The sequence below is a fragment of the Pavona decussata genome, unplaced genomic scaffold (assembly GCF_977016875.1).
Source record: "Pavona decussata unplaced genomic scaffold, jaPavDecu1.1 SCAFFOLD_190, whole genome shotgun sequence".
Taxonomy (NCBI): domain Eukaryota; kingdom Metazoa; phylum Cnidaria; class Anthozoa; order Scleractinia; family Agariciidae; genus Pavona; species Pavona decussata.
Window position 1 is genome coordinate 1,204,044 of NW_028145599.1, and position 16,020 is coordinate 1,220,063.

Here is a 16,020-nt window from a genome sequence, read left to right on the forward strand (position 1 = left end):
CTTTGTTATTTGACCCTTGCGGGCTCCCTTGCAGCAACCTCTCGGAGGGAGTAGTTTGCAACGTGCTTTTGAAGCTAACTTTGATTGAATTTATCTTACCTGAGCCTTATTTAAAGTGCATTTCGTTGTAAAATGGCTGAAGAACGTCAGACAACGGAAAGGGTATATGAATCTTTGATTTGCAAGTCTTTCTCACTTGCACGGTTTGCAAACTCATTTCACTTCGGATCCATTTTGTAGGTGGAGAAAGTCGGAGACTTGACCGTGTATGTCGTGGTACGTTCTTGCTTTGGTTTATATTCCGTTTTAATTTGTCTTGGAAATATTTAGGCTGCTTTGATCCAAACAGCGCTATTTACACTGTATGGTTTGGGAGATCGGGAGCAATTTGTTATGGCTTCTGCAGAATATGCAAACTGGTTCAATATCCTCGTTATGCGCTAAATCAGGCTAAATGAACTGCGCTTTTATAGGGTGAAGATTCCCGGGACAAACAAGATGAGAAGGAGAACATTAAGAAGAAAGAAGTCATGATAACGTTCCATGATGTTGGAATGAATCGTAAGTGAGGTTACTTTTGAATGAATTCATAAAAGCTTATCTGTTTATTGGCTCTGCCTTGCAAGCCACCACGCTCAAAACAAAGAGCAACGCGCGACCTCACAGCTTTTTGCCGACAATGTGTTATATAAATGACCCTTGTCAGGGTTTAAAGGTAGCTCAGTTCATTGAAAATTAATTGCAAATGAATCTGATCAAGGATGGTTTCCGTTCGAATGAACGTAAGTTATGAGAAGACCAGCGGCCGTGCATTGAATTTGTGTTTTGGGTTGGTGGTTTTGCAGCGCTTACAAGTAGCTTAATTAAAAACAGGTAGATTTCAACCAAGAGCAAGTATTAAAAAAAGTTTTAATTTGATCATTCCACGGTCGAAATAGTTTGAAATCGGGATGGAAATCTTTTTCTTCTTTCGTTGAAACTTCTAAGGCTTGTACGGCTGCCCTCGGGGTTCGAAACCGCAAAGCCTTTCTCAGGACTAGAAAATGAAGACGTGTTTGAAAATTGTCCGAAGAAAATATCAGAAAGGTTTTGATTAGGTGTTGCAGAACTAGATCACCTATATCCCGTGCCCCTTTGAATTTGTATAATATTTTTGTGACCGAAATAGACAATTTGTTGTTCAGTATATTTGTCTCCTGATCGACGTAGTGAGTCATCAAATATATTGCACCATCTGGTATGAACTTTGCATGTAAGGTCATTTACGAACTCTGTGACAGATGGCGACAAAATGCTTATCGAATTCGGGAAACAAAACTCAATTCGTAATATGTTAGACATAATTCATTTTTGCCAGGAAAGGGATTTTATTTGCCCTCAGAACAACTTTGACAGCTTATCGGCATTGTTAAGTACTGAAGTAGTGTTTATTTGTTCTGAATATGTATATGGCACAGGTGTAAGTATTATTTAAAGGTGTAACATAGTAACAAAACTGATCATAGTGGTCTGCACCTGATATGCCTGATATTAGGAGGATTACAACAGTATCATGTGAACTGAAATTTTAGTTTGCCATTTTGGACTCCCTTGCAAAATTTACATACAGCTGAACCAAAAACTTTGGATTTATTGGCCCATTGCAATTAACTAAGCCAATATATGGGGCTGACACTTGAAGGCGATTTATCTGCAGTTGGATGCATGATTGACATTCTTTTATTATGAATAAGATCCAACTTTGTGGAAAACATAATTTCCATTGGCATGTTACCATAGACATGGACCTACAATTATCACCAATATTTCTGGATCACTTTCTGAAAATAGCATTGGCAGTGTACATTAGTGCTGTTGATATCTATAACCAGTCACTATAAGCTTGGTGTTGCTGTTGTTGGGAATTTTTGGAAGCCCTTCTCCTCCCCCTCAAGCAATGTTGATAGCCACCGGAACGACAACATTATATGGTGGGAGGTGGGGGGGGGGGGGGTTATTTCTTGTAGAGTTTTCAAAATCATCCCAACATTTTAGGCCAGGATTGTAGCTGTGTTATTGAGGAAAAAATGCAAAACAATTGGGGGGAGGGGAGGGAGTGTGGGAATGAGATGGACATTTTCAGCAAGACCCATCCCCCCATGGAATGTTTAGTGAAGTACCTTCTTGGGGTCAGGGTGACAATGTTTCATCAGCATGTTCTGAGCTGGAATCACATACATTGTGGCAAAAAGTAGTTCAAGGGCCATTTGCATGACAGGCAAAAAATTTAATGGACCTGTTGTAAAGAAGTACATGTACATGTGCTGTGCCTATGGACCCAAAACAGCATGGGAGTTTCCTTTCAAAAATTATAGGTACCTTACCACTTTTCAACAGGTCCATACCATTTTGTATCTGTCATGTAAACGGCCTTTCAGTTGTGAGCTAGATCAAGATTAGCTGTAGTCATATTTTGTTCAGTGCAAGAGATGTAGATTCAAAAATTAGTTCAAGAGTAATTTCATCACTTTCTTTTTTTTTTTCTGACCTAATCTGCTTTGTTACTGTTGTGAGTATTTGATATATATTAGTTCTGGTCATCATATACCAAGTTGTATGATAATTGAAATACATGTAGTCCAAATGAACATTCTTAAGTTGCTAGTTATTCAGTAAAGCTTTGTGTTATAATCACATATCCAGCACAACTTGTATTTATTATTTTACTTGGGGCAGGGATTTACAATTTATTGCATTTGATTAACAAATGCTTCCTTGCCCATGGGAACTTGACAGAAAGGTTAACTCTGTGGTCAAATCTCTTTCCTTTGGTCCCATTCCCCTCATGGTTTTATAAATTTTAATAAAAGTTTACATCATGGATTGCAAGCTGATATTACAAATCAATGCATATTGATCAAACCTTATTACATGTATAATTAAAATTTGTAGTCCCTGTCACCGCGGTTGCTCCATAAGGTAATAAAAATGGGCGTTGTATATTGAACGATTATTCAATGAGACAGGATATAAACAATTAGAAAGTATGTAAACCATTTTTTATTTCAAAGGTTAAATGAAAGTTTCTATTGGTGAATGATTTTTTTGTCCTTCACAATCAGTTTGTAGATTGTTAACAGTGTGATGTGGTTGTACATATCTCTTGGGTGTTTGTATGTGGTATTTTGAGACAGCCCGCATTATTTGGCTTTTCTCATCCCCACCTTCCACCCCTTAAATTATTATGGAGTTACTGTCAAGGTTTTTTATTTTCAGGGACTTGTACTCTCAGGTGGTCAATCCAGGTTAAAATGATTTCAACCTAGGTTGATTTGTATTTTCCTTGGTTAAGGTTCGGTAATTTACATCTGAAACAAAGGAAAATACAAATCAACCTAGGTTGAAATCATTTTAACCTGGGATTCATTTTAACCTACAACAGTCAATACTTGGGTTTCTTAGAATGTCCAGGTTTTTCTCTGATTTGGGGGTTGTTACATTGGGAAGAAAAATATTTTTTAGTTGTCTTTCTTTTTCAACCAAAAGGAGAAGTAAATACACTTATCTAAGAAGTGTGCTGGGTTCATAACCATCACTTTTTGTTAACTACTGAAAGTTATGTACAGGTGCCCAGTCAATAATACATATATGTATATGTCTTTCAGATAAAACATGCTTTGAAAGGTTCTTTCAGCATGAAGATATAGTGGCCTTGTTGGATCGCTTTGTAATTTACCATGTCGATGCACCAGGACAGGTAAGGGTTATTGTTGCTTATGGAGATGATAAATGTAATTTCCCAGTTCTGTGACAATAAATTACCACATATACATTTACAGGTAATGAGAATAACACCAAAGTCTGCGACTGTTAGTGAGGAAAATAACAATATTGAAAGGTCTGCTGTCATGCGAAACTCAGAATTCACACTGGATGTTTGCAGTTGTCTTGTCGTTTATTTTGGAAATAACAAAAAAGGAAAACTTGACAGTGACATCAGCTTTTTAATGTCATGGTTTGGGGAGTTGTGTTATGGAGCAATGTTATGAAATCTTTTTTAGGAATGTACATGTTAAAGCAACCAGTAATTTATACAGTTGCCATTATTTCTAGAAAGGGTTCACAATATAGGTTTTGCATTATCTGTCAAATTAGATCTGCACACAAAATGAGTTTACGACTCTGTTTACATGATATTTGCCACTCGAAAGAAAAAGTTGGGTTGGTCAAGATTTTTGGGTGATGTTATCAGTATTTTACATTCCTGATATTGGGAATGTTACCTGTAGAGCCACATAGAAACAAAGCAACCTGATCAGCTGTTGCCTTGAGGAAGCTTATGATATATGAAATGAAATTGTTTTTCTTTTTAGGAAAGCAAGGCAGAAAACCTGGCACCTGAGTAAGTATTTAAAAATACTGCTATCAAAGGTTTTTGCTGACTTTCTAGTCTTTATTTACATTGTATTGGAATGATTATGTATGAATAACAAGAGCCAGCTCTGATATCACCTGACAACTGTTTTTCCTTTATTAGCTCCATCCCTGTATTAAGGCCCTCCTTCTAATAATCCTCTCCACCTACCCTGATAGCAGTCTTTTCTTAGCTCCATGAAAAAACACTCTACAGAGATTGTTTCTAGTGTTTATTGAACATGCAAAGTCAGTTGCAGTTTCAAGCCCAGGCCAAATTGCATGGCCTTGTGGTGTGTGGTTTAATCCATTAAGCACCATGAAAGTTTTAAGTAGTTCATTAAATATGCAATCAGTAATAAGCAACCCTTTGCAGTACAAATAGACAACTTACAGGATTAAAGAAAAACAACAGCAACATTGACTCCTTTGTTCTAGATTTAAAGTTACAATTTCTAATTTTCAAATAAAATACACTGGGTTTGAATTAAGAGCATTTGCCCAAAAATTTAACTTGAAGGTAAACTTTTCAAAATTTGTGCAGAAATTTGATCCTGGTGGTACATCGACAAATTTGATCTGTTCTGGAGGTTTTGGGTTTGTTTATAAGATTGCGTACATGTAGTAAAATATTTTGTGAATGAAAATACAGAGAGAAACAGACAAAAAGCTTCCCTTAATGAAAAAATTATTCAGTTAAAGATTTATGTATAGAAACCAGCACCCAAGCAATGTGAAAGAATGATTTATTGTGAGTCAGTTTTGAAGTTTTTGACCCATCAAAACAGCTTCTGAGAAAAACCTATTCTTTGTATAATAATAATAATAATAATAATAATAATAATAATAATAATAATAATAATAATAATAATAATAATAATAATATTATTATTGTCATTATTATTGTCTCTACTATCACACTCTTTGCTGGTGTTCATTTTGTGCATCAGCTGGGCACAAACCATGCACCTGGGGCATCAGTCACTCAAGTCAATCATTCTATTCAGATACTATTAACTAAGCACCTTTCTGAGGATTCGCGCAGATCCCAGCATCCAGATCTTTTGAATCTCTGTCACAGTAGCTCTCTCTGATACTTTCTTGATGTTTTCTACCATCCCCTTCTTTACTGTACCAAGCGCACCAACAACTACAGGGATCACTATGGTTTTCAAATGCCACGTTCTCTGTATTTCTAGTGCTAGGTCTTTGTATTTGCTTTTCTTTTCGATTTCCTTCAGTGCGATGTTTCTATCTGATGGGACAGACATATCAAACACTGAGTTTACAGGTGGAATTTTTATTATTATTATTATTATTATTATTATTATTATTATTGTTATTATTATTATTATTATTATCATTATTAACATACAAAAGAATAGGCCAATTAGAGTAGAGGTGTACTAAAATATGACCAAAGTGGTAGTACAAAATTCCATAAATATCAGTTTATAAGCCCCACTTGCAGATAAGCCACACTCGGAGTTTAGAAGCACCGATTTTGGGCTGTAAGTTACTGATTGCCAATTTAGTGAACAGGTGTAGATCTTGTAGCAATCAATGGCCTAAAGATCGCATTGATGATGACAGTATTACTTTAATTTTAACACAGTTTGTTCTTTTGCAGTTACCAATTCCCAACTATGGCAAAACTAGGAGAGATGGTGGGGCATGTTATTGACCATTTCAAGTAAGTTTGTGAGATGCTGTTGCCTTCTTTTTTTCCTTTCAAGTAATCAAAGGATACATGTAGTAAGATCAGATTTCTGCAAGAAACTCTTCATCCCCGTGTTTTCTTCGCTGAGGACATGGGTTGCATTTTTATTAGGAACATAATGATGTGTAAAGGTACCTTCATCTGAGAAACGTAGGTTTTGTGAACTTGTCTTGACAAATTCAAGGTGCATTGGAGTGACAGTTGGCAAATAAACACTCTAACTGCCTCCATTTTTTACATTGTGGGCCTATTAGGGTCATGTCAGATACATTTTTCATTTTGCTGGGAAGGCTAATCACCCAAAGTCTGCCTTTTTCTTTGCATCTGTCATTTGTATGAAAAGATGTGTCATCCAAGATATCCAATCTACACTTCCAGGGCCGTAGGTAGCATGAGGCAAGACAAGGCACTTGCCTTGTCTAACTTTTATCCCAAAATAATAGTTAATAAAACATAATTTGCTCCCAAAATAGCATTTGCAATATTATTGCATCAAACCTTAACCTCATAAGGTGAGTGAATTTTGGGGAAAATTCAAATGTTCCCCAGGGGCAGTTTGTTTAAAAGTAAATGTGAGTATCAACAAGAATTCTTCAAATGCAGTTGGAATGCAGGAACTCAACAACATTCAAAATCCAGCCCTGTTTAAATCATAATTTCTGGCATCGTGCATCTTAACCCTTTCCCATCCGAGGGAAATGGCGAATTTTTCTAAATCGCTAACTATGAACTGGGAGACCACATGTGATATACCATTTAAAGGGTATTTTCTGGAGTGTGCTATAAATCACACCAACAGAGATGGAGGAGGTCACATATGAGAGTGAGAAAAGTCCAAAACGAAAGAAGAAAAACATTGAAAATTTTCTTATTCATTGTACATACTGGGTATCCCCCTAAACTATAGCTTAATGTACAGCTCTCAGTGCATTGCTTGTTGTAAGATATCAACTGGACCCTTAACGTACAAAGGAAAAAAAATCCAAAAGTTTGAGGGGTGGTAAATCAAGTCTCATATAGGAGGGGGGCATGATTTTATGCCTTCAATTTATAGATCTTTCAAAGATCTTTTGGTTGTGCAATTTTCACACAAATTGACCAAATACTGAGCTCATAATTGTGTCTTGTGCCATATGGCACTCTTGGTCGGGAAAGGGTTAAGCAACCGCCATGAGTTCTGGTTAATAAAGGTGGAAGGCCTACGCGACTCCTTCTTTATGCATGTTGGCCTTTTTTTTCTCTCTCTCTCTGTCTTGTGACTAATTTAGCTTCTTGTGTGCATTTATGGTGGGTTTTCTATAAATTGGAGGATTTCATACTGAGTGAATAGAGTCATTCATTTAACCCGCTGTTTGTTTCCAATTTCAATTTCTTTATTATGAATTTGGCCTCTTGTTCTGTTTGTTTTCCAACTATGCTTCTCATTGCTGCGAGAAACATGACATTGCCTTAGGGCAACTTACAAAGCCATTCCAGGCAACGGATGAGCTCATCTGATATGAAACAAGTTATGGTTAAGCACAGGGTAAACCCTCTATACAATGTAAATGTACACAAGAAACCAAATTGGGTTGATAGACCAAGAGAAAAAGTGGTCAACATGAAGAAGTAGTCTCCCACCTTTTAAGCTGTATTTGAATGGCCTTCCACTGCATTCCTGGGCTGTAGCAATCACTTGGTGCAAGTATTGCACATATGGTCTAGAAGCAAGCATAAATAATGTTGACTTGTAAGCAATAAAAAGGCCTACCATTGAACAATCCTGAGTTTTTGAAGAGGTATCATAAAGAAGTGCTAAAAATAGCATGTCAGAGCTTCTAGATTTCCCAATTTTTCTGAAGGAGCAGAGCCTCCTTGTGGCTTGTGCCTTGGGTGCTTGCAAAACTTGCCTCGCCTCACATGAAAGACTGGCTTAGCCTTGACTTCATGCATTTATGAGTGGTAGAGCATGTTATGCAACCAAATTATATGCAGCCACTTTCATCATAACCTTCTGAAAACAAAAGTTAATGAAACAAGTCAAGGGAAGTTTGGCAGTAACTTCAGTTTCATTTTTAAAGATTTTTCTAACGAAAGTATGTATGTATTTGTTTTGTGATAGTTTGACTGATGTGGTTTGCTTTGGAGTGGGTGCTGGTGCAAATGTCCTCACAGAACTGGCTGTAAGTGGTATCGTAGAGTGTCTATGAATTCTGTGCTATCAAGTGTACCTACAAAGCCCGGGCAATACATTTTTAGTCAAGGATACTTTATACCTACAGTGTATACAGTGCAGCTCAGAAATAAGCGAACATCGCATACGCGTACCATACGCAAGTTATACGCGTATGCGTATAGCGTCATACGCGCATGTCCTGCCTTTGTTATTCATTGCCATACCTTTGCTTTATCTGGTGTTGTCTTGCACAACAAAAGAAACGATAAAGTAAAAGCGACAACCCGCAGCACGAAATTTGAATAATATGAATGACGACAGGACTATAATAGAACTTGTTTATTCGCGCTTCGACAAAATCGGCGAATGACATAAACATGACTGAAACAAGGTGTCCGAGCTGGCTTTGCAAACCCAACGATAAAAAACCTTATTACCGACATGCTCTTTTTTGTCAATCTAATTCTTCGAGAAAAGGAAGATAGTTTATCAAATTAATATTACTTGCTGGAAGAGCGTTGACAACAAACTTCCCGTTCGCTTTGTCGCCACTGAACAAGAACGGCGGCTGTCGTACTTATAAACTTGGCTCGCTTTACAAGCGATGATTCGACAACCAGCCCATTAATTTTTCTTTTACCGAAACGTATTTGGTAGGAAAATAACTTTAAGCTCACTCATTTACACTATTTGTGGAAACAGCGCTAAACAAGCATGATCATAAGTATACGTAACGCCTTTCGTTGATGGTTACATATCGTTAGCGGTGGTTAGCGCGGCAGTATAAATTTGCATATATATTATCAAAACAATAATCTTTCTTTGCTTTGCGAATATTGCTCTTTCCAAAACACCTCCAACATAAGCAAAGCGTCTTTAATATATATATTTTTTAATTCCTGGTTAATTCCCAGGTCTTTGGGAACGAAAATGACTGATAACTATAGTATAATTGTCGATTCTGAACAATGATGTCAACATTCTTGTCCGGCTTCGAACATGCGAAAGGAAAAAAAAATGTAGACTAAGACAACAAGTTAAGAATTCGCTGATTCAAACGATAAAATTCTCTCCATTCATAGACAAGATTTTCCTTCAAAGTTTCTGTGATGCGTCGATAACATTTATTTGATTTTTCTGCAAAGAAAAGTTTTGGTTTTTCAGCACGCGCCGGTCTGAGTCCATTGTGAAATGTTGGTTATCTTTGAAGCGTCACGGCAAGAACTGAAAAAAACGATATCTCCGGTTCTTTTTGGCAGAATTCGCTGATTCAAATGATGAAATGCTCTCTCTTCAAAGCCAGGATTTTTTTTCAAAGTTTCTATGATGCGCCGATCACATTTTGTGAACATTATGCGCCAAACATTATGCGTTATTTTTTGGCAAGTGAACGTTTATAAAATTATGCCGCCGCGAGCATAAGCTGAATTGCAGCTCAAGAAACCGAGTGCTTTAGAAAAGACAATAAAAATATCAAGTGGTTCCCTCTTAACATGAGGCTTATCATTTGGCAACACTTTTTATTTAATGAGGAGATTTGGGCAATACTTGATACTCACGCACTCGATATGATGCTCGACAGCGGTCAACAACAAACAGTCGATATAAGCACAAGACGATCGATGGACATGCAGCTTGACCACCAGTTTTTAGCTTTTTTGAATTGCCCATTGAAATCAACAATGACCTTTTCACAATAGAAGAAACAATAGGCTAGCTCATACATACTAATGATCGCGTATGCGTATAAGTCAATACGCGTATGCGTATATACGCATACGCGTATTATACGCGTTTAACGCGCATATTTTGGTTTGCTTATTTCTGAGCTGCACTGTACCTACCCAGGGAGGTCTCAATTGAAATTTTAGTGGTTGTGGCTGTGATGGTTTCATTTACAATATGGAAGTGTATGGCCAAAGGCCATGTACAGTGTAGCTCATTTTGATCTTCTGAAGTTCTTTAGGACTTTAACACTTACTAGCAGCACATAAAACGACAAGTGTCAGTTATGGGCTCTAAGTTCTCAACTGAGAACTTTGATTGCATATGCACAGTTCAAAGTATGATGCACACATGGTGGTTAAAACTTGTTTTTTAGTTTAAAGAATTTCAAACCAGTCTAATTTTACAGTGCAGTATCCAATGTATGTTTTGAGGTGACTTCTTCATTTGAAACATCAACATTAGGATCCACTAAGTGAGGAAAAGGCCCTGGGTCCTGCTCTTGTGCCTTGTTGCTTGCATTTAACCAAGAGCCTTTGTCGCTTTCCACTAGATTTTGTTTTCAAAGCATTTTTTCTTCTGTTTCTTTCAGGCAGTTTTCTTCTGGATCTTAACACATAAATCTTTCCCCAAATCTCCCTGAAAATTATTGAAAAGAGTAGGGTAATGCTTAAATAAGAGTTCTCAGGGGGAGCCATTTTAATAATTAATTTCCTCAAAATATTCCCAGGATGGTAAGCCCATGTTACTTGAATATTATTGAAAAATACATTTTCCTCCACAATTTGTGCATGGTTGAACATTTTGAAACTTTTTTCTTGTAGAAATGATACTTTAAACTGGTCAAAGAAGTTATCATGTTTCATTTTTCTTACCCTTTAAACTTGGATGATTGATTCTTGCAACAGGTATCAAAATGGGGAGATAAAGTGGCTGGGTTAGTTGTAGTAGAGCCTGGCATTTCCACAGCAAGCTTCAAAGAATGGGGTGAAGGAAAGGTAAGACTTCTGTTTACCGTTGAGATTTCATTCCAACAAATTATTCATTTATTTATTTATTTATTTATTTATTTATTTGGATGGTGTGCAGTATCTTATGTACATAATTATACTAAGTTACTTAGTGCAATTATTACAAATTTGATGCCTTTGAGTGCAGGCATGTCATTGTGGAAGATCATTTTTTGTTGGTATTTTATTTTGTAGTTAAAAAGGGATTACTTGCTTTTTGACCTAAAGGTTTAATTGCAAAGAGTTACCTTTTTTATCCCCTGTAACTTGAACAAGTCAAACCAAAGAGGAGTCAATGCTTGGTTGATTTCTTTTGTAATACTGAGGACGGTAAGCACTTAATGACTGGCCCCAAGGGAAACAGTGAGTTTTGTTTCCCCGAGGCCCTCATTGTTTGTTGAGGGGAACTTTGAGGGTTGAGGGGAAACAAAACTCACTGTTTCCCCTGGGGGCAGTCATTAAGTGTTTTGTTATACCTACCAACTCAAAAATAGAACAAATTATATACCATGACGGTAAAAATGTTATTTTCTTGATGTGGGCTGTCACACAAATTTGCTGCGGTTTCAAGGTGCACAACCTGATCACGTGCGAGTCGAAAATTCAAGTTGTTATTTCCCTAGGGAGTTAGTGGTTTTTGACCCATGGCACATGACACGTTCTCTTCTAATCAGAAAACATATTTGAGTTGGGAGGTATAACAGTACATGTATAAAGTATTATTACAACATGTACTGGTGTACAGTGAAGTTTCAATTTTTAGGAAATAGTAAGCCAAAAAATAAAATAAAGGACTTCATTTTACTCATGATATTGAGTGTTTATGCCAACATTATAAAGAGCTGATCTGAAGCAATTTGGATATCAACTTTAAATCATGCATTTATTGCCTACTTGCACTAAGCCCCGTCAATGTTTCTTTTCCACTTTTTGACTTGTGCACTGTAATAACATTTGATGTGCATTTTGCTTTGTAGATTAAAACACGACAACTTGATAAGAAAGGATTCACAGAGGGAACTGTAAACTACCTCATGTGGCATCACTTTGAAAGGGTAAGTGGAAACAAAGTTTTAATGTTTCATTTGATGTTTTTAAATTTGTTATGGAAAGGCATGCTCAGCATGAATCATACTGTTTCATTGTTGGTAGGACACTGGAAAGCCCAACATGGAGTTGGTAGATCGGTTTGTTGAGGAAGTGAAGGAGAACATGAACGCACACAACGTAGCAGCATTTGTCAGTGCTTACAACAGGTAAGTCAAATGTTAGTGGAAAGTTGGCCATTGGTTGAGCTGATAAGATTTGACAGCAAAGAAGTCACTTTAGTAGCACAATCTTTCAGACAAAGTTGTTTGTCAAGTCCTTGTAGGTGAATGTTTGTTAATTTTTGTTTTTAGACGCAGTGATCTGATGAAGGACATGAAGGGTCACAAGCTTGAGTAAGTGAACAGTTTGTTGTGTCAGCTTGTGACGACATGTAGCCTTGGTCTTTAATTACCTTAGAATGTATTTTTGGGGAAAGGAGAACCCACACAAATCAAAGGAACTCTTTTAATTTTGTCAACATGGTCAACACAGCTTATTAGAGGAAAGTCTCTCCTTTCACTTCCTCATTTTTATCTGTTGTCCAGGCAGAGTTGCTGCTCATGCAATAAAAAAGATTTCTTCCAGTTCTTTTTTTAACTTTGTCTCCATTTGTGTTCACCAGGCTATGTACTAGTGTGCCAAGCACTGATGTCTGATAGCCTAAGGCTCTTTTCTTGAGTGGCCAAGAAACTTTTTTTTTTTTTTTTAGCGGAGGAGGCAGGGGCGATTGTTGGTGTGATATTGGTGGTGATATCTGTGGTTATTTTACCAAATGATATCACATCACCCCTGTAAACTACTGTTAATTTTTTTGCATCAGTCTCACATTGGTTTTATTGCAATTTTTTTGTGACAAGAACATCGTGTGCAATGTCAGTATAAAGGGTGCATTAAGGGATCCCAGGGGAACTTTGATGTGTTTTATGTTGACATTGTATAAACTCTGCTCTAACTACAATCAAATTGCTATTAAATCACTTTGAAGTTGCAGCAAAAAATGCCAGCAGTTTACGCAGGCTATTTTATATCATGCTTGAACTTGCTGCAAAACAAATCCATTACAAATTGCCTGTGTAAACAGTCCTTACGTGGAGGCAGCAGATAAAGTAAGGTTGATGACCAAAAGCCTTTGTTTTAATACATCACAGACTTCCTTTCCCAAATGACAACTTTTTGGAGATTGTTTCTTTACCCACCCATTACTTAGTGTGCTGAACTCTTTTGCTATGTTTTTGAGGGGTAACAAACTTTGTATTTGTTTTAGTGCCAAGACAGGTGTACTTGTGGTGACTGGGGAACACTCTCCTCATCGCAAAAATACTGTAAGTGCTCTAAATTCATGTCATGTGTTTGATCATGGTATAGTATTGTAGTACAGAAAGGCATTGTGGAACAAGAGTTACACTACATTGTACAGTGCATGTGAATGTAACACTTCATTATTGAGTCCTTTGGCAGAAGGTCTTTTTCTCGATGATGTTTACATTAAATTTTTAGTGCCACCTTTTAGTGTATAGCACTTTGTGCTTATAAAAGTAAACTCATAATATGATAAGTTTTTCTTCAGACAGAATTGATTTTTCATTCCCATTGGTCATGGGAATGAGTGAATATTAATTTCTTCACAAGAAAGGATTCCTCGTTTCTGCTTACACTTGTTGTTAATGTCTAAATGTTCTTAGGAGGATAAGTTTTACTATGGTGATGTATTGAAGGCGACTGATGTGAAGATTAAGAGTTTACTTACTCCTGACTGTGGAGCTAGTGTGCTGGAAGAAAAGGTACAGCTGCTTTTTGTGTTTAACTTCCCAGTTAAAATTTGCCATTAGGATGGTTTGTTATGAGGGCAAAGAATCATGTTTTTTTTTTTTTGCTTCCAAGAGTCTTCAAGTGTCGGGTGCTAACATGTATTTCAAATAGGGTCTTTTTCCCTTTTTATGATCAGAAAATTGGCCTAATTTGTAGGTAATGTTTTCGTTTGTGGCAGTAAACCTGGAGTAAAATTTGATGGTTACTTCCATTCACAATTGAAGGAGAGTGTTTAAAGGGGCAATGTCACCTACTATCAGGGACCTTCTGAAAACATGACGCAACGGCAACAAGAATGTCAAAAAGTAAAAGGGTTAATGAGCTGAACAATGGCTCTGAACATGCATTAAAAAAATTAGTACATTTCTTTGACATCCTTTGCAAAACAATGAGATGAAAAAACCAGATTCAAAGTCTTTAGGGGAACGTGGGACACAAAAGTGAATATTTCTTTCGCTTTCTTTAATTAAATGCTACTTATCATGCTCCTGGATAATTCATGGATATTTGCAAGTTGAAGTGCAGTTCTGACCAAAACATAGCAAAATCCTTGTGACAATGTCCTTTCGATGAATGAAATAATAATTGTAGTCACATACTTATCCATAGACTTTATAAACATATCTTCCAACATGACAGACAGTAATTCAATGCACCACTTGATGTGTGTTTTCTTCTATTTACTTTCCTGAGAGTGGGTGGTGTAAGAAGTTTCAACCATAAAAGTTGAAACATGTACCTGTAATTCCAATATCTTGTCTTCTGCCAAAACCCTGGGAATATTCAATCTCATATGTGCCATATTTGGAAAATAACTAGAAACTAATAAACCAATCAAGTTACTTTATTCTTGTAACGCAATTTCCGTGTGAGTGTACTTTGTCAAGAATGCCAGGTTTTCCAAATATGGTACTGAGCAAAAAATGAATGCTTGTATGCTGTGAATGTGCGTGACATGTTCCAACCCTGCCTTCAAGATTTCTGCTATAGTTTGACGGCTCTGGAGGGTGATTGTGTTGTTTCAGTCGCCGGTTTGATTATGTTGGTCATCTAACATGGCTGCCAATAATTTTGCGGACTAGTAGTGGCAGATTTATGGCTTTGAGGATAGCTAATACTAATTCCTACAACCGCATATTCCCATATTAACATTGTAGACCCACTGTACTTTCATCAAAATATCTGGGTAAACTGTGACAAGTTAATTGTTGACCGCTGCATTTACTGATTGTTTTAATCCAGTATTTTTATCTATTTGCAGCCTGAAAAGATGGCAGAAGGCTTGCTTCTGTTTATTCAAGGACTGGGGCTGGGTAAGTTGCATGTTTACATTGGTTTCTTGAGGCATTACTGTTGAAATCACATGCAAGGAATACTTATAAATGTCAGCTTGAGGAGCTAAATTAGAGTAAATTTGTGATATTTACGGAGAAAAGCCATTTCACCCATAGGTGGTCCTCATGCCCAGGTTGAATTGGAAACCAGAAATGTCTTAATTTACTGGCCGAAGGAAAACGGAAGAATTCTTTGAGCAAATTGTTACCTCTAAATCCTCCCAAATAACAGGTTCCCCATAAAACTGTTTGTCTACTTTGTTTGTCTTTTTCAGTTCCAACATTGCGCACACGCTCAATGTCTCGAACTAGTTCTACGTCATCCAGTGGATCTCGAACCCAGTCCATGAGCGAGGATTAAGCACACGGACAAAGTGGGCAATGTTTTGATGACTATAGATTTTTGAGTGGTGTAATGTCACCGAAGCTTTGTCAAGACTTTCCTGACTGTTTTCTAGCCAAGGATATACTAAGTGGATATAACAAGTAATACTTCCTGGAGTGGCTCTCGAGTGATTTGAAAAAAAAGAAAAAAATGAAAACCAAATGGTGTAACTTGTATTATTTTAACAAATGTAAATCAAAGGAAATAATGTGACTTAGTGGTGATTTATAGATCATCAGTTTATGGTTCTTTTTCTTGGTCTTTTGACAAATTAGAAGGTTTTTTACAGGAACCTATGGAGTGATGTGTATTGAAAATCCTCTTTGTCTTTCTCAACAATGCCATCTGTTTTTGCAATCGCCATTCCCTTCAACAACAATAAATTTGTCATCATTCTTTTA

The 16,020-nt window shown here is 36.8% G+C and overlaps 1 protein-coding gene across 1 annotated transcript; it reads left to right on the forward strand.

Moving 5' to 3' along the window:
• The first annotated feature begins 4 nt into the window (after positions 1–4).
• LOC146462250 (protein NDRG1-like) lies at positions 5–16,020 on the forward strand. Its single transcript, XM_085085751.1, has 15 exons — positions 5–162; positions 241–276; positions 474–561; positions 3,645–3,736; positions 4,353–4,381; positions 6,023–6,085; positions 8,214–8,274; positions 10,901–10,990; positions 11,980–12,057; positions 12,155–12,258; positions 12,403–12,444; positions 13,356–13,413; positions 13,774–13,872; positions 15,162–15,213; positions 15,510–16,020. The coding sequence occupies exons 1-15, from the start codon at positions 133–135 to the stop codon at positions 15,593–15,595; spliced, it is 1,008 nt and encodes a 335-aa protein (XP_084941877.1). The 5' UTR covers positions 5–132; the 3' UTR covers positions 15,596–16,020.